This window comes from Bombus pascuorum, chromosome 14 (assembly GCF_905332965.1).
Source record: "Bombus pascuorum chromosome 14, iyBomPasc1.1, whole genome shotgun sequence".
In the NCBI taxonomy this organism is placed as follows: domain Eukaryota; kingdom Metazoa; phylum Arthropoda; class Insecta; order Hymenoptera; family Apidae; genus Bombus; species Bombus pascuorum.
The window spans coordinates 11,340,458-11,359,623 of NC_083501.1; the positions used below are offsets into that span (position 1 = coordinate 11,340,458).

The following is a 19,166-nucleotide window of genomic DNA, read 5'->3' on the forward strand; positions in this document are numbered from 1 at the left end:
CAACCTCCTGCCCCGCCCGGTGTAGATAATACTACGGTCCCGGAGGAAGGCCCGGACCACACCCCATAGGTAAGCGGGCACCCGATGAAACTCAAGGGCCCGGCCTATCATGTCCCAGGGGATGCAGTTGAAAGCGTTGACCACGTCTAGCGACACAACCAACGCCACGCAACCCCACCGCATGGCCCCCTCGACAAGGGAGCGGACATGGGCGATACCGTCGGCCGTAGACCGTCCCTTCCGGAAGCCGAACTGGCTGTCGTGTAGCTCGGGAGCACGTCGAGACAAATGCGACTCGAGTGGGGCAGCCACAACTCTTTCCAACAGCTTGCCAGCCTGTTCCAACAGGCACACATGCTGAAAGACGAAAGACGAGTCCGGAGAACGTCCCGGCTTTGGCAAGAGAACCATTCGCCCCTCCTTTCATAGAATAGGGAATTCGCCCCATGACAGATATTTGTCAAACAGAGTTCTCAGCCACAGGGCTAAGACTCCGGCGACCTCCCTCCACAAGCGGGCCGGAACTCCGTTGGGACTCGGGACCTGCTGCGCTCCGATCCTCATGACAGCCCCGCCCAACTCCTCCTCGGTGACCGCCGATTCCGGGCTCCAGTTTCTCGCGGTATCCGGTGGCTCCTCCCCCAGCAGAGGCAGCTCCTGCTCTTCGTTTGTCCTGTCTTCCTTCTCATTCACCACACCAGGATGAGCAATCTCCTCAGACCACCAATAAACCGCACCGGCGCGGTGTGGAACTCCAGACCGCGGCATACACGAATTGCAGATCGCGTGCAAGTCGCGCCCAGGCGGACTACCCCCGCCACCGTATTTAATTGTACAATTCTACGCAAAAGTTCATATCTGCTTTCCTATGCGAGATAGGCAAGTATGAGAATGACAAAATGGCGCAATAGTGAAACTAATTGTAAGAGCAATTATTCGTGCCTCAGCAAAAGAAATTAACCATTTACTATATTTTCTTTTCTCCTTTTTCCTTTTTCTAGGAGGTCCCGGGCACTATTGTTAAGCATTGAGTAGGCAAACGTGCGGTTTCAATCGGTGAGAATCCGACACTAACCCGCCGCTTCAACAAAGAACAGCGACGGGGTAAACATGAGGCTCTCCCCATGTAAACAAATTTATAGGGGGTTCGGTGTCATTTTAGTGTTATTACTAAGTGTAAGGTACATGTTGGTGAAAGTTTCATAAGTTTTCGCAAACCTGATTATTTGATTCATTTTAATCGTTTCAGAACAATAACATCTTAACTAAACAGGGCATAGTAAGTAAGAAATAAATAGTAAGAAAATATTATGATTATTAAAATATTAAATAGTAAAAAATGTATCTCAAGAAATCATTTATTACATATATGTCGGGTTATCATTAGGGTTAGAGGCGCGTAACGAATCTTCCTTTGGATTAGACATTGTTATCATGCAAGAGCGAAGACATTTACTAGTACAATTATGATTATGACAGAATTTGACAAATAACCGTGGTAATTAGATACTCGAGATGTGAATGGCAATGATCTTAGACTCAATAACGAATCCACGATCAACAGGATGACGAATGCGATTTCTTCCATAGTCTAAGTCGAACTCAACTTACTGGTCCACGATTCGGGTGTGTCTCAACGTACTTATCCACAGTCCAAGCAAACCTTATCTGACTGAATCTCAGTCCAAGTGAAACTGCCCTTATATACTCCTCTTCGTACCTCTCTGTACCCCACGGGTCAATCTTTGTTTTTAAGAAGAGCTATTTAATTACTCCATACCTCTGTCAGGTACACGTCCCTCCCGTGAACGTGGCTACGTTCAGTGACCCATTATGTCACTTCGAGCCCAAGCCCACCGTAATAATTCTCGGACACCCATACTCAGATTAAATCATAAACAACTATTTCTCAGTATTATTATTTAAGTACAGCCATAATAAAAAGTCTGCACTAAAGTATTGGGGACCTTCCCAAACATTCCAAAAGAAAGGCCCCGATGTCCTTTCATCTCCGACATATATAACATTTGTTGAAGTGATCGCCACTTCTAAGAAAACTCTACATCTGGTATTCGGTTTTCTCAAGCGCTGACGCCATCGATAGCGCATAGACAATAGAATGCGTCGATGACAGACCATAAGCGGTACATGTGCGACGTTGGCTTCGAGGTTCTTTTAGTCTCAGGGTAACATTGCTACTCTCGGCAAGATGGCGGCAAGTAGACAGGATCTGTGCAGATCGCACCGTACGAATAAATCTCAATTCAGCGGAAAAAGCGAGTATTACAACGCGGAGTGTGCTGAGAACATAGTGCTAGTGCTGCTGACATGCTAAATATATAAATCTCAGCGGATGGACAGTAAAAAGTGTAATAAACTTGTTCTGAAAACAGTGATTAGGAACGCAGGAGTTTGAGGTTAGGTACGCATAAGCAAGTGTTCGTGCGCGAGTGCGCGCGCAGGTTAATTGAACATTAATGCGCGTGCGCAGGGTGTGCACAGGTTACGTGTGAGTCAGTGCACGTGCGCGGGGTATGCGCGCAGATGAGTTGCGCGAAGTAAGTGCGCGTGAGTTAATTGCGCGTGCGCGGGACACCATACGGAGTGAAGTGACTACAAACACCGCCACAATGCCGCCGACACACAGTTACCGACTGAAACTGTACTTGCCGACTGTGGGTAAGGTTACCGACCGCGACTGATGTTACTGACCGTCGGTACGGTTACCGACCGTGACAGTGCATACCGTAGGTGCAGTTATAAATCGCGACCGTGCTTATCGGCCGCAGTGAAAATAATTTATTTCGATTGGAGTTTTTACGACGACATTGGCAAATTTTCGGATACGAGTTGGAACGTTTGGAGGGACAAAGAAAGATCTTACGACCACCGGTTACGTTTACGGACTCTGTTTGTATAGCAAATACATAACCTCCAGGCCCCGTCGGTGATTCGAGTAGCGTCCCAGGCTCGACCCGGTGGTCATCTAGCGACTGGACGAACCGCAAGGGGAAGGTCGATACCAGGGCCTCCACTTGTTCGGTAACCACGACAGGGACCACAAAGCAACTAGGGTTGCCAAGGAGGAGAATGGAAGCAAGATAACTACGAGGAGATACTTGGAATTTATCTAGGACATCGCGGAGATTATCGAGGAAGTTGGGGTGCCTACGCAAACAACAAAAGGAGCAACACCGCCCTGCGAAAAGGCGATCCGAATCGTTAAGGAAGAAACCTGGAAAGGCGATAAGATCGTCAAGTATATGAAAAAGACATCGGAGGAGGAAAGGGCGTTCAGCCCAACGAGAAGCCTGTCCAGAAGCCTGTTGAAGGGCTCGAAGGACCGGCAGAAATGTCGGACAGCGGCAGCGAAGTGATAGGAACGAGTGAACACCTCAGGAGGAAGGCCACGATGAACACAGCTATGTCCGAGAATAAGGGCAACGATGACGACAATATCGTTATTAAACTGAGCGAACGGAAGGCGATGACGCAAATCATCAGCGAAGTCTTCCTCGAAATTCATTGACAGAGTAACAGATTGTACCTCACGGCGAAAAAGGACGCCGACATCGAGAAAAGGAGGGACGCCATTAGTGACAAAGAGAATAAGCTCTGCTCGATGTTGAACGAGGTGAGGAGCAAGAAGGGTGCTAGGATAGTCAGAGCCACCAGGACGACGATCGCCCCTGAGAGGAGCGAGGAGAAGAAAGGGAAGAGAAAGGAGATATCGCCCATCGAAGGGAAAGGCGATAATAAAAGGAAGAGACCGGCGAACGGGGAGGTCTCCTACGCTGAAGTCTGTACCGACGATTGTTCGGCAAAAGCGACTTCGTACTACACGGACAGCGATGGAAGAGAAGACTGGACCGTCGTTCGTGGGAGAAGAGAAAGAAGAAGGGACAACCTGATGATGGATAAGAAGGGCTAACGTAGACAGGGCGGCCGTGGACAGGACAAAGATGCCGGAGAGGCCGAAGAGAGCGCGTAACAGGCCCGTGCTATCCCCGTTAAAGTGGTGAGCTAAGATAGATCCCCTCATGAGCAAGGAGGAACTAGCAATGGAGCTCGAGGAACAACTGGGAATCAAGGACCGCAGCGAGGTTGAGGTGAAAACCTTGAGACTGGCGCCGTGGGGAACCCAGTCGGCGATAGTAACGCTGCCGACGGCGTATCTCGTCAAGGACGGGTCGAGCCATAAGATCAGAACCGGCTTGACGATAGCCACAAAAGGGCCCTGCCTAACGTGGTTAAGTGTTATAGGTGCCATATGTTCGGGCATATTGCGAACAAGTGCACGGCGATAAGCCCCGGAAAGGAGGTATGCAGGAAGTGCGGAGGAAAAGGCCATACGATAGTAGCCGGCACCAACGCGCCGTGCATCTCCATCTGCAGCAAGGAGACAGGCGTGAAATTTGACCACGTAACCGGGTCGCTGGCATGTCCAGGATACAGAAGGTTGCTGAGAAGGAAGTAATGGAGATATTGCAAATCAACTTTAATAGATGCAAGCTAGCGCAGGATCTTAGGCATTAATACGCGATGGAACTCAGGCCGGATATAGTGATAATATCCGAGCCAGACAGACAGCTCCCGCACTGGTACAACGACACCAAAGGAAACGCATCGATTTGGGTCACCCTTCTTAACGGTGAACTCCCCGACGAGACTACGGTGGTCAAGAAGAACGGGGTGGTGGGTGTCCGCGCCGGCGACGTTTTCTATATCAGCGGATACTGCTCGCCCAACATCAAGAAGCAGGACTACGATACGTACATCGATACGCTGACATCGGTTATGGACATCGCAAGGACGGTGCGAGGAGATACGACAAGGTGGTCGTAACCGGCAAGTTTAACGCAAAGTCGACCTGCTGGAGAGGAACGACCACGGACAAAAGAGGGAGAGTCTTGATGGAGGCACTGTGTGGCTATGGAGTGTTTCCATTGAGACTAAATGAAAAATACACCTTCTGCAGGAACGGGAGGATGAGTTGCCCTGACATAATCAGCGTATCGAACAGGGTCAACGAGATACACGCGGAAAGCGTGATCTTATATAGCTATTCCGCCTCGGATCATCGATACGTGCTACACAGCTTCAAAGCGAGGATACCAAGACGGGCTACGAAGTTCTTCAGGTACGTGATGAAGGACTTAGCGCCGGAGGACTTCCTAAACAGGTTCAACGACACGCTGAAGAAGGAGGACTCTAACTCAGTTAACGGAACGGACAGGGCCGAGTTCTTGCAAAAGTGCATTGAGGGAACGTGCGATGGGATGTTAAGGAAGGCGGGCTGTGCGGCCAATGGGAAGTACGCGAACTATTGGTGAAACGCGAAGATCGCGGAATTGAGAGCACAGACCCACAAAGCATTGAGGAGAGTGACGAGAGAGAGAAAGAAAGACCTCGGCGACACCGATCTTCTCGTCAGTGCCTACAAGGGGATAAGAAGACAGCTGAAGAAGGAGATTGCCCGAAGCAAAGCAAGAGCATGGGTGGAATATTGTAAGATATTGGAAAGCGACCCTTGGGGCAAACCCTATCGCACGGTCATGAATAGGTGCAAGAGCAAGGGGCCAGCGAATGATATGCCGATCAACATGATAGAAGAAGTCCTAAATAGGCTGTTCACCATAGGACACGGACCTTCCGAGAACTGAAGCACCGTCTGTTCTGCAAGACCGTCATGTGTCACAGAAGGGAGACGGAGAAGGCTATGGAGTCGGCCAGAAGGACGAGCGTAACAAATACGCAGAGCGCAACAACTACGCGGAGAAGGGAAAGCAGTTCTGGAAGACAGCCACGTGTCGCAGAAGGAAGACAAAGAAGCTTATTGAATTGGCTAAGAGAAGAACGACTGTAGCAGCTGCACGGAGAAGGAGATAATACGGGCCAAGACAAGGACAATCCTGATGAATGCAGAACGGTTTTGCTGGGGTTTTCTGACTAAGAAGCATGTGAGGAAGGAGGAGGGGTTTTTAGTGGGTATGGTGACAACATCTGCCCGAGTCCCACATAACCCAGTGATACGGGTCACTGGGTATTCGCAACATTTTCCCCTCCTCGAGTACAAAAAAAAGGAGGAGTAGTGTCACGTCGGAGACACGAAAGATCGCGGAATTAACGAATCGCCGGTGATCTCCTCGCGTCGCGGTTCGAACGAAACGATTCTTTCACAAACAGGGTGAAGAAAATAGAACTTCGTATGCGACAATGAGATTTATTGCAGAAATCTGACAGAGTGACGGTTACAGCAGCGTGGTTCGGAATGTTAAGACAGACTGACTCGAGATGCTAGAACGGACTGTCTTAGCGCTAGTTTAGGAAGATCCTTCTACCGAGAGTCTAGTCCCTTTGGAGGGGGCTCTTTTAGTTATTGTTTCAACAGACGTGATATGCGGGGTGTTCGGCCTATCTGGTTACTGAGCGGATGGTTTTCTTAAGTGTGTGACACTAGCGTGCGGATCTGGACCAGCTTACATTGTATTCCACACGTTGTAATTTAATATTCACAATATATATATATATACTTACAATACCTTACAATTTACCCACGCGTTTCTTTGATTCCATATACATCAAATAACCTTAACAATATTCATATACATTTTGTTCTTAAGATTGCATCGGTTTATGTTGGATGTGGCCGAAGAACATGTATATACGATACAAGCAGACGTAAGGCGATTCCTTATGAAAAAATAAGAAGGAAATATAAAATCTTCGTATGACACTTCGTTTTTGTGAAAATAAGTCGAAAATGTAGAATAAAATTTATTCACAAGACGGTTTGTTTTCGAGAAAAATAAATTTGCAAATCTATCACACGTGTATACAAGGACAATTCTTAATTAAGCGCGTTCACATTATATTTTCTTGAAAATTAAGCGGAAAATCTAATTGACAAATTTTATATCACACTTTTTATTAATTTCCGCATGCAGAAGAACCTTCTTTTGACTGTCTATTCCACTCGGTAATTAGCCAAATTCAAGTACACTCGACAAATATTCGAACTCGTTTTTCTTGAAAACTAAGTCTCGCACGTAATATGAATTTTATTTTTATTGTGTTTCCTGCTAGATTTTTCCATAAGGAATTGTCTCCGTATGATACAATTACAGTATTGTTTTCACAAACGAAATGGGTTAAAAGATTTACTTATTATGAAAATGTTTATTTACATTTATTACAGTTAATAAAAAATTATAAGAATCTTAAAAAACACTAATATAGTGATCACGATCCCTTATATCCGAGGTTATCGTTGATGCAATCGCACGAAATCATTCAAAATACCAATATTGTCCAAGAAAGATAATATACACGGACTCCGGATTGCGCGGCATATTCGATTACTATTACTTCTTCCGTTTTAATTTCTCTAATTCACTCTGTTGCACTAGTTTCGTCAAACATCTTTTTCTTCATCGCTCTTAATCTGTTGTTTTATTTGTAGTTTTGTTAAGCAAGATCTGTCTTCGTATTTCACGCATAGCACCTTTCATTTCTTTCTTATTCTTGTGCAACAATTTTTCTCTTTCAGCTTTCTCCCTGAACACAGTCCTATGTTTACCTATTACGTTATAACGTTGTTTCTTACCGTCATGTCTGTATAGAATATACGAAACTTAATAACATTTCTGAATTTATAAAACGGCGTGATTTGAAATTAAAAATTCGATTTTTACATATACTGCTTCAATTCGCGGCTCGTACAGTCTTAATGGTTTTGGTTTCTTCTTTTCAACCATAATATATTCTAATTTTTTGTTCTCTACTTCTTTCAAATCTTTTCGTAATTACATAATATGTTTCTTCGTGTTTGAATCGCTCGAGTAGCCAGGGAGGGTGGTGATAGATATGTACATCTCGCCAAACGGCGGGCGGGCTGAGTTCGAGGAATTCCTAGAAGGGCTTGGCAATTGCGTACGGCGATTGCTTCCCCGCCAGGTGCTCATCCTGGGGAATTGCAGTGCTCAATCCACGGAATGGGGAAACCTTAGGACGAACGCATGCGGGTTGGAGCTGCTGTCAGAGTAGGCTATGGAACTCGGGCTCCTGTTGGTGAACAGGGGCTCCACAAGGTGAACCACGTCTAACGCGTTTACACGGGTCACAGGCTGGAAAAGTGGTGCAGGATATTTTCAGATCTAGGACGGCGTCCGCAGATGATGGCCATTGCCCTCCGAGCGGGGGACGTGTACATCCACCACCAAGGTGGAAGATCAAAGAGAGGGACTGAGATCTACTCCAAGCGGTCGCTATAGCGGTTACCTAGAATTGGGATGCCCCCACGAGGGAATCAGGCGTGGATGAGGAGGCTGAGAGCCTCCGCCGTGACATGGCGGCGGTATGCGACGCATCTGTGCCGCGATTCACGCCTAGTGTAAGGCGAGGTGGTGTCGTTTATTGATGGACCCTTGATGTCGCAGAACTGAGGATGGAATGTGTTCTGACTCAAAGGCGGTATCAGAGAGTACGCCAAAGACGGATTCGCAACAAGGGAGAGATCTCTTACTGCTACGAGGCGTATTGCGAAATGCGGTGCCCGTTGTAGAGGGAGATCAAGATTGCTAAAACCCGGGCCTGGTTGGACTTCGTCGAAACAGTCAAGTCCGATCCGTGTGGGGGCCCATATAGAGCAGTTATGAGAAAGCTTCGACCAAGTCTCCCCCGCGGTAACGGTTGAAATGGAGTCGGCGCAGCTGCTGGAAGTCATTGAGACGCTTTTGCCCCCACAAAATGACATCGCACCAAAACAGACACGAACAACATCTTGGGCAGTGAAGTGGAGACAACTGGCAAGTCACGGAGGAAGAGCTGCAGAAGGAGACCAGAAGAATGTCCTTCCGCGACGTGACGCCGGATCCGAACGGAGTCTCAGGCCAGGTCGGGGTGGAAATAATGAGGGTTATAGCTTCCAAACTTCGGCGCCTCTATACGAGGTATCTGAGGGAAGGAGTCTATTCCCGGGCATGGCGGATGGCTGGTCTTACTCCGTAAAGAAGGCCGACCGATAACCTCGTCATTCATGTACCGTGGAATATGCATACTGGATGAGGTAGGCAAGCTCTTTAAGAGGGTCATTGCCGGCTGTCTTAAGAACCACATGTCCGGGTGGGTACCGGGTTAGCACGAAAGCCAGTGAGGTGAATAGGTCGTGACAGTTGTAGTTGTGCTGATATGTAGAGTGAGACAAATTCTGCTGCGGATGTAGATGGCGCTGTTGGGATACTGCTGAATATTTCTTCTCATTTCTTGAGCAGCGGAGGAAAAATCGGACTCCGGTTGCTGGGATTTGAACCCGGGTCCCGAGCGTTCGTAACCTAAGGCGCTAACTACTGCGTTGTCATTGTCAGACACTAGTTAGTGCGAGTGGTGGTATTTTGCTGCCGAGTGCCACCACATCAGTATGGATTTCGGAGGGGTTGACACTGTCAGACGCTTGCGAGCCGTTTTTGAGGCCATGGTTACCCGGGATGATGTGGCGTTGGCAACATCTTTGGATGGTGTCAATGCGTTCAACACCATGCCATGGGACAGGATAATGGAAGCCTTGCAGTTCTTCGAGGTGTCCTACTATCTTGTTCGTTTAATCCGGGCCTATTTTAATGATAGGTGGATCGGATACACCGGCACGGAAGCGTATGACAAGGTGCTGCGCTGTCCGCTACATCCGGGCACAGCGATGGTGTGTTACGCGGATGACATTTTGGTCGTGGCTGAAGAGCGCGGATGACACGAGACATTACGTATCAGAGAGGTCACAGTGGCCTGCGTAGTGCGGGCTATGCGTGGACTGGACTTTAGGGTCTTTCCAACAAAGTCGGAAGCTATATGGTTTTACGACAGGAACAGGAAAGGGACTTCTCTGATTGGTCTGAGCATAAGCATGGCTGGGGAAGCCATTGAGGTGAGGTTTCGGATGAAGTATCTGGATCTCATCATCGACAGCCGATGGACGTCTGGACTGCACTTCGATCTTCTAATCTCCAAGGTGTCGGCAGCAGTTAATGCTTTGTGCGGGCTTTGTGCCGAACATTGGCAGGGCTGGTGTCGCAGGGTTTCGAATATACGGGGGTATCGTCATGTCCCGAGTGCTGTACAGGTCCCTGATATGGGCTGACGATCTGTTGACGAGTCGTCGCAGTATCCTTCCGTTGAGGAAACTACAGGAATTATAAACTACAAAGATGACATGTTTTATAAACCCTTAAACTAACAGTGTAAGCTGTTATATAGATTTTATATATATTGTTGCGACCGTTCGCGGAGAGACGCGGTCGCGAGGAAACGCGTCAGCGAGAGTCGTAAATTCTCGCTACGATTCGGCTGATCGACGCCGCGAAATGGTCGCTCCCCGCGTTTCGTTTAGGATAACCGGGATGATTCAATGAATGCAACTTATTCTACGGTTGTAGAATAAATATATATATTTATATCAGAATAACACTTACAGTTTATATAAGATATCGGTTTAAATAGTGTCGGAAGTTACCACTAGAATGTTCGAGTTAGATCTTATACAATGTGATTAATTTGAACGCGACCGTACAGAGAGTTTTCGACTGCGACTGATCGGTTAGAATGTTAGATTGCGACTTTACGATGCTTCTCAGTGAGTTTGCTGGACTGAGCGATAGTTGTAGACGTATTGACTGATTTGAGGACGAAGACGAACTGACTTTATCGTGACGATGCTGTGTCGGAGGTGAGCTAAGGAAGGGTGTGTCTAACGCACGGAATCATCTGATTTGTTGATGACAGTTTTTGGTTGGAGAAGTGAGGGTAATAGAAATTGTTTCTATTGGTTAGTAAGACTATCGATGGACTAGGAAGGGTATTAGCCACCCTCGATGGAAAGTTGGGAGTAGGAGGCATCGCACGTGTGAACACTTAGCGTTCACGTGTTTTCCAGACGCTAACCAGAAACCTTAGAAAACGCTTTCGTGGAAAAGCCCTTGTTTGCGATGAAAGACTTTCGCCAGAGTTTTCTGAGATTTATAGTCAGGCTGCGAGTGTTTTCAAGAGTATGCGATAAGGATGTGCGGGCATCTGGCTGCCATCCGTCCGCGATGCGAGGTCCGGCTCAGGTAGAGAGTCGGCCGACGTAACATCCTCCCCCCGTTGAGAGGGTACCGATCAAAATGATGTGATTGATTTGATGAGGTGGATCTCGCATTAGACCTCGTTGCTGCTGATTAGGTCGGAGTCATCTGGTGTTGATCTGCTCGGTAGTGGTGCCATCCGCATGATGCCAGCTGAAGACAGTTGGATGGGGCATCCCTGTCCAAGAGCGATGACTCTGGATTTTGTGGAGGTTGCGATCCTTTTGCTCGTTGACATAAAGTGGTTTGCAGTGGTTGATTCCGAGGCTGATGAATGGATGCTGTTCCATTCCAGAGTCCAGATTATATCTGGAAAAATAACAGTTATGATAATTTGACAAGTTTGTTGTTTATGTCCTGTTCGGGAGTCGTTGGAGTCTCGACCGTCGTGATCCTTGTGGTTGTACGGAAACTTGCGGTTGTGATTATCGACCCAGGAAGTGTCCTTGGATGATCGTGGACCGTCTCGGTCCTGGAATGTAGTGGACCAGCTTGATCCAAGAGGTAGCGTTGAACGGAACTCCAGTGTTGCTTGATGCTGATTCGTCTGACACGACGCGGGGTTTTGTAGTTGATTGGGAGGCTGGGCTCCCCCCGATGAGCCGCCCGACTCGCGTTCTCCCAGTGATGATCCTTGGTAGATAATGAACGTTGGGTGTCGCGGCGTTGGTTGGGATCCTAATGCCCCCTCGTCTCAACTACTGATTGTCCGGATTCCTCGAAGTCAGGCTGGATTGGCAGTGGGACAAGTCTTTTGATGCCTCGATCCACGATGTTTTTCGCCGTTTGAATCGTAGCCGTTCGGATGACACCATCGTCGCCTGGATGGACCTTGATAACTCGTCCCAGAGGCCACTGCATAGAGGGCACATTGTCCTCTCTGAGGATGACGATTGCGCCTTCCTGGATGTTGTGCCCACCCTTGTTCCATTTGCTGCGGTTGCTCAATTCGTTCAAATATTCCTTATGCCAGCGATTCCAAAAATGTTGCCTGATCTGCTGAAGATGTTGCCATCTGGAGAGCCGATTGGAAGGGACGTCTCTGAAATCTCGCTCCCGTAAACTCATTAGCGAATCGCCGATGATGAAATGGCCGGGAGTGAGGACTAGGAGATCGTTCGGATCGGAGGATATCGGAGTTAACGGTCGTGAGTTGAGGATTGCCTCGATCTCAATAATGAGGGTGTTGAACTGTTCGAAGGTGAATAACTCGTTGCCGATTACGCGTTTGAGATGACGTTTAAATGACTTTACCGCTGCTTCCCAGAGTCCGCCGAAGTGCGCGGTATGAGGGGGAATAAAATGCCATTCAATGTGCTTATCTGACAGAAATGAGGCCACCTTGGAATTATGATCGTCCGATCGTAGGAGTTCGTGAAGCTCACGTAATTCGTTGTTCGCGCCAACAAAGTTTGTGCCGTTGTCGGAATGGATGGTAGAGCAAAACCCGCGTCGAGCGATGAACCTTCGGAGTGTGGCGATGAAGGCCTCGCTAGTGAGATCGCCGACGAGTTCGATATGCACCGCCTTAACCGCTAAGCATACAAAGATGGCAACATATGCCTTGACCTGGCGGCGGTTGCGATCTCTCCTTTCCTTGATATGGAATGGTCCGCAGTAGTCGACGCCGACGTTCGTGAATGGGCGTGACTCGGTCACTCTCGCCTCAGGTAAATCACCCATAATGTAATCCACCGGCGGTGGATGAGCGCGGCAGCAACGGACGCAGCTCTTGATCGTATGCCAAACTTGACTTCGACCGTCGATGGGCCAGTATCTTCGTCGTACGGCGTACAGCGTAGCTTGTGTTCCTGCGTGCATGTGGACGTTGTGTGCATGATCGATAATGCGTGATGTAACATATGACTTAGGCAAGATTATAAGATGTTTTTGAGGAAAAGGTATCAGTGAATGACTAAGTCGGCCGCCTACGCGTAATATGCCTTCCTTATCTATGAACGGGTTGAGTCGCGTGAGCTTTCCTTTTATTGTTGCGTCTCGATCCTTCTGGAGCGCACGTATTTCTGCGGAAAAATAGATGCCTTGCAATAGTTTGATGATCTTGTTGTGGGCTGTATTTAATTCAGTTGCCGTTATGGGTGTAGTCGGGTTATGCTTATGTTTCCAACGGAGACAGCGAGCGATGATCCTGATCAACTTAGACCAAGATGAATACCTTTCTAGAAATCCATAATCGGCGGGGGTTGCGGACATACAGGTTGCTCGTTTTTGTTCCGGTAATTCCGTTTGTGGTGGCAGTGTACATGTCGGCCAGTGTTCTTCAGACAGTTGGAGCCATTCAGGACCGTGTTGCCAAATAGTCGGGCGTAGAAATTCCTCAGGTGTTTGTCCTCGCGAGATTAGATCCGCGGGATTGTCGTTGGTCGGAACATGGCGCCAATCGCGCGAACTAGTTCTAGTCTGGATTTCGGAGATTCGGTTGGCAACAAATGTTTTCAGTGTGTGAGGAGACGTGCTTATCCAGTGGAGGACGATGGTGGAGTCGGTCCAGTAGACGGCTCGAGACACATTGCGCGATAGAGCCTGCTGTATGGTAGACATCAGGGACGTAAGAAGAAGGGCTCCGCTCAATTCAAGCCGAGGAATGGTTTGGGACTTGAGCGGAGCTACCCTTGATTTTGCAGCTAAAAGCTGGACCTGCACGTGGCCGTCAGGATTAACGGTTCGTAGATAAACGCAAGCTCCGTATGCTTTCTCGCTTGCATCGCAGAAACCATGCATTTCGATTTCTTTTGCGGATCCGATTATTGCCTTGCGTTGGAACGAGATATTGTTCAGGAGCGCTAATTGGGAATAATAGCGGCTCCATTCGGAATGGAAATCTGCGGGAAGTGATTCATCCCAATCGACCTTCAGTGCCCAGACTCTCTGGAGTAACATTTTTGCTCGAACAATTACTGGCGCGAGCAGTCCTAAAGGATCATAAATCCTAGCGATTACGGAGCTGATCGATCGTTTGGTAACGTGAGGGATATTGGCCATGGCGGCGACCGAGTAAAGGATTGAATCATCGGAGGACCTCCAAAAAACTCCAAGTGTCTTTAATGGTTGGGACTCACCCAATTGTAGGTTTTGGTTTATGTCGTGGTCCGATAGTCCGTTGAGTAGCTCGCGGTTGTTGGATGCCCATTTTCTGATTTTCAGGCCGGCCAGTTGGAGAAGTTCGGTGAGTTCTGTTCGGATTGACAATGCCTCGCTCATCGTGTCAGCCCCGGTAAGGGCGTCGTCGACGTAGAAATCCCGCTGCAAGACTGACGAAGCTCGCGGAAATCGATGTCCTTCATCGTCTGCCAATTGTTTGAGACATCGGATAGCTAGGTAGGGTGCGGCCGACAGTCCGAACGTGATGGTGTTGAGTTGATAAGTTTCGATTTCACCGTTCGAATTGCGCCACAAAATTTTCTGATACTTACGATCTTCCGGGCGTACGAGAAATTGTCGATACATCTTCTCGATATCACCCGTGAGAACATACTGATGAGAGCGGAATCTCAAGAGAATATCGAACAAGTCCTCTTGTAACTTCGGTCCTGTGTGAAGGGTGTCGTTCAAAGAAACTCCGGTGGTGCTCGGTGCGGATCCGTCGAACACGACGCGGAGCTTCGTAGATGTGCTCGAGTCCTTGATTACGCCGTGATGTGGCAGATAGTGTTCATCGGCTGATTGGTGATGTGATGCGATTGTCGTCATGTGCCCTAATTCCACGTATTCCTGAATTACCGCCCGATATGCTGCTTCGAATTTCTGATCTCGTTGGAATTGGCGCTGGAGAGAGGCGAGTCGTTTCATCGCCATTGTTTTAGTTGATCCGAGTGAGGAAAGTTTGTCGTTAAACGGGAGTGCGACGATGTATCGCCCTTCGCTGGTGCGTTGGACGTGCGCTTGAAAGTGTTCCTCGCATCGTCGATCCGCTTCTGACACGTGTTTTGTTTGTGGTCCCTCGTCGAGTTCCCAAAAGCGAGTAAGATCCGTTTCAAGATCTGCCGTGAAGGTATGAAATGCCCTGGCCGTTGACGGGAAGACCGGGCTCCCCCCGATGACCCACCCGAAGTGTGTTTTTTGTAAACGGAGGTCGGGGCCTGTTGGCGGATTAAGGTTGATTTGGCCGACACATAGTGATGCAATGGTGGGCCCTGAGCTCAGCAAAATATCGATTGGGGATGGTACATGGAATGTTGGATCGGCAAGATGGATATTCTTGGGTATTGGGATTGTTGATCGGTTGATCCGGGATGGATGTCGAAATTGTTGGTACGATGAGAAATGTTAAGGTGCGTTGATAGGTTCCGTTAGTGGATGTGATCGTGGCTGTAATAAAACGATTTGACGTCGTTGATAAGACATCGAGGGCTCCGATTGAGATGGAACACTTCTGTTGCGGAAGTCCTAAAGAGTTTGCAAGACGTTCGGTAATGAAATTCATACTGGCACCGGTGTCTAACAATGCTCGGCAGCGAACTGGTTGAGCTCTATCGTTTAATATGTTGATGCGTGCAGTTATTAACAGGTCGTTGGGTAGTGTGGTGACCAAGTCTATGGGCAGTGACTCGGTTTTCCGATTCGCGTCGGTCTGTAGTTGTCATTGTGTGATTTGTTGTTGGATATCGGATACTGGACTAGGGTACGATTGATTTGGTGATGTACTAGTTGGATGTTTCAAGGGACTTCTGCTTTTGCCTGGGTGTGTCGTCGCGGGCTCTCCGTTGCTGGAATTGGTTCGATCCGCAGTTTGAGCATCGGATCTATGTAGAAGGGTGTGATGACGTTGTCCGCAAAAGTGGGAGTGTATGTCCTGTCATCAGACAATTGGTGCATGCCGATATTTCTTCGGCGGCCCTGAAACGCTCTTCGATGGTTTTCGTTCTAAAGGTTCTACAAGTCCAGATCTTGTGCGGTCCACCACACATTGGACAAATTGATGACGATTGTGATGTGACAAATGCCTGCCCGCGTGGCTGGCGCGTCGTCCTTGGAGGTTCGATGATTCGACACCGATCGTTCAAGAAATTGAGGAATTCCGTGAATGTAGGGAACGGTGTGTGTTGTGTTTTATCCTTCCAGATGAGATCGGTCTCCCGGTCTAATCTAAAGGTGCATAGATACAATAGCACGGAGTCTGCAGTCAAATGTCCGAGAGATTCTAATGCCTTGTAATGCGATTCTAGTTTGGTCGCGTAGGATTGCAAGTCTAGGTGTGCTGTGCGTGATGCGAGGCCTGTGTTGAATATCTCTTGCAGGTGTCCCTGCACGATTTTCTCTGGCCTGTTATACCTTTTCTCTAGTATTTCCCACGCGGCGGAATAATTGGTTGCTACGTTATTCAAAGATGATATGGTGAGCGCCGCTGCGCCCGTTAAACAGGATCGAAGATACGTCAAACGTTTGCAGTCGTCGATTCGCGGGTTGTCGTGAACCGTGTAACGAAATTGATCCGCGAAACCTGGCCAGTCCTCGTAAGCACCCGAAAACGTGGGTAACTGAATTTTTGGCAACTCGACGGGTTCCGGCGAGGAAATGTTCGAAGTCGGACCTCGGATCGTCGGCTCTGATTGTTTCGTTGCGGTGTCAATGATGGCCGACGCGTGCCCGAAGATAGTATAGAATGTCCGTTGTAAATTCACGCGATCCTGCTGTGTTGGGCCTTCTTCCCTATCGTCTAGGTCACACTGATTCTTTTTGAATGATGCGAATTCTATCTCTAACTCTTTCAAACTACGTTGGATGGCGTGGATAGGGGCCCCTTCCTCATAACTGTCGAGTATTGCGCGAACTGCCTCTAATTCTTTTCTGAACCCCTCTCGTTTTAGTATCAACTGTTTTGTGCGCTCTTCCAGATTGGGCGCCATTGCTGATTTCGATACTTTGATTGGGCTTACCTTAGAGTTGCGGTATGAGACCGAAGTTGTTCCGGCGGCAAGATATCGCTTGTCACTATGCAGCGGACTGTGGTTGATGTGCGCTTCGCGAGGAAGGTGATCCTTCCCGAAGGTGACACAATGGTAGAGAAGTCGAAATGGTTGTACTTGCGATGTTGCTGATTGTCCCGCTGCGGCGGGAGGTTGCGTGGTTGCGTTCCTCGACCAACGGGTTGTACCTCTTCGAAGGTGATGCGCCTGACCTCGCTGGAGTGGTAACGCTTCCGCCAATTATGATGGATTCACGTGGCACTGTATGGTCACTGATAAGTCCACCTTTTCACTGACACGTGATCCGGCTCGAAGGACCAAATGTTGCGACCGTTCGCGGAGAGACGCGGTCGCGAGGAAACGCGTCAGCGAGAGTCGTAAATTCTCGCTACGATTCGGCTGATCGACGCCGCGAAATGGTCGCTCCCCGCATTTCGTTTAGGATAACCGGGATGATTCAATGAATGCAACTTATTCTACGGTTGTAGAATAAATATATATATTTATATCAGAATAACACTTACAGTTTATATAAGATATCGGTTTAAATAGTGTCGGAAGTTACCACTAGAATGTTCGAGTTAGATCTTATACAATGTGATTAATTTGGACGCGACCGTACAGAGAGTTTTCGACTGCGACTGATCGGTTAGAATGTTAGATTGCGACTTTACGATGCTTCTCAGTGAGTTTGCTGGACTGAGCGATAGTTGTAGACGTATTGACTGATTTGAGGACGAAGACGAACTGACTTTATCGTGACGATGCTGTGTCGGAGGTGAGCTAAGGAAGGGTGTGTCTAACGCACGGAATCATCTGATTTGTTGATGACAGTTTTTGGTTGGAGAAGTGAGGGTAATAGAAATTGTTTCTATTGGTTAGTAAGACTATCGATGGACTAGGAAGGGTATTAGCCACCCTCGATGGAAAGTTGGGAGTAGGAGGCATCGCACGTGTGAACACTTAGCGTTCACGTGTTTTCCAGACGCTAACCAGAAACCTTAGAAAACGCTTTCGTGGAAAAGCCCTTGTTTGCGATGAAAAACTTTCGCCAGAGTTTTCTGAGATTTATAGTCAGGCTGCGAGTGTTTTCAAGAGTATGCGATAAGGATGTGCGGGCATCTGGCTGCCATCCGTCCGCGATGTGAGGTCCGGCTCAGGTAGAGAGTCGGCCGACGTAACATATATTATATAGTTATAGTGATATTGGATTAATAGTAATTAATAATAGATAGGACTCGAACTAATATAATGATCAAATTGAGATTTGTAAATAAATAAATAACTTGTAGTAATATATGAAGAACTAAAAGAGGAGAGAGTAGCGATACACAAATCATCAAAATATTTGCTGTGGTCTATTCACATTGAGGATTATAATTAAGCAATAGGTATCATTGATAGTAATATTAAAATAAGAATTCAAACTTACTTTAACAAGGTAGAGGTTTCAAAGTGGCTAATGTCTATATTGGTAATAATCCGGTTGTTTTTTCGTCCAGTCGCGGGGAAACGCGATCGCGAGGAAGCGCGTCAACAGGAGTCGTAAATTCCCGTTACGAATAGAATAATCAATGCCACGAACAGGTCGATCCCCTTATTTCTGTTAGGATAATAGGGGTTGAGTTAGTATAACACTGTGATTAACAGATTATAACATATATTTTATTTCCGACAACTATTTTCACTGATTATATAAATGTTCGGAGATACTCGTGGGTTAGGCTACGATGTCGAATTGTAATGTCTTTTACAATCAGGTTCAAAGTATTCGACTCGTATAGGTATTAGCCACTTTTCGAGATAGCGACTAAATTTTGACTCTTTTCGAGTTGGCGCCGGACTTTTGTCTGTTTGCGAACTGTTACGTCGAGCGACACTCTCCTCGACCGGAACACCTACCGCGGGCAGGCTGGCAACCAGATGTCCGCACATCATCGCGGCGCGCCTTCAATAATCTCAAGGACCCATCCTTTTTGTTTACTGCGGAAATATTCGTTCTGTCACGTATGGTGCTGTTACGCCGCGAGGTTTAGTATGGATCGTGTTTCGAAAGACACAGAATCGGTCTAAGATCGTCAGTCTTAATTGAACATTCTAACTGAACAGTCGCATTTACAAAGTC

At 47.7% G+C, this 19,166-nt stretch overlaps 2 protein-coding genes across 2 annotated transcripts; both read right to left on the reverse strand.

Annotated features, from left to right (window-relative positions):
* Positions 1-11,792: 11,792 nt before the first annotated feature.
* Positions 11,793-14,930, reverse strand: LOC132914149 (uncharacterized). Its single transcript, XM_060972987.1, has one exon. It carries the CDS (start codon positions 14,928-14,930, stop codon positions 11,793-11,795), a length of 3,138 nt encoding a protein of 1,045 aa, XP_060828970.1.
* Positions 14,931-15,877: 947 nt separating this feature from the next.
* LOC132914150 (uncharacterized) lies at positions 15,878-16,981 on the reverse strand. The gene has a single exon (XM_060972988.1). It carries the CDS (start codon positions 16,979-16,981, stop codon positions 15,878-15,880), a length of 1,104 nt encoding a protein of 367 aa, XP_060828971.1.
* Between the last annotated feature and the right edge of the window lie 2,185 nt (positions 16,982-19,166).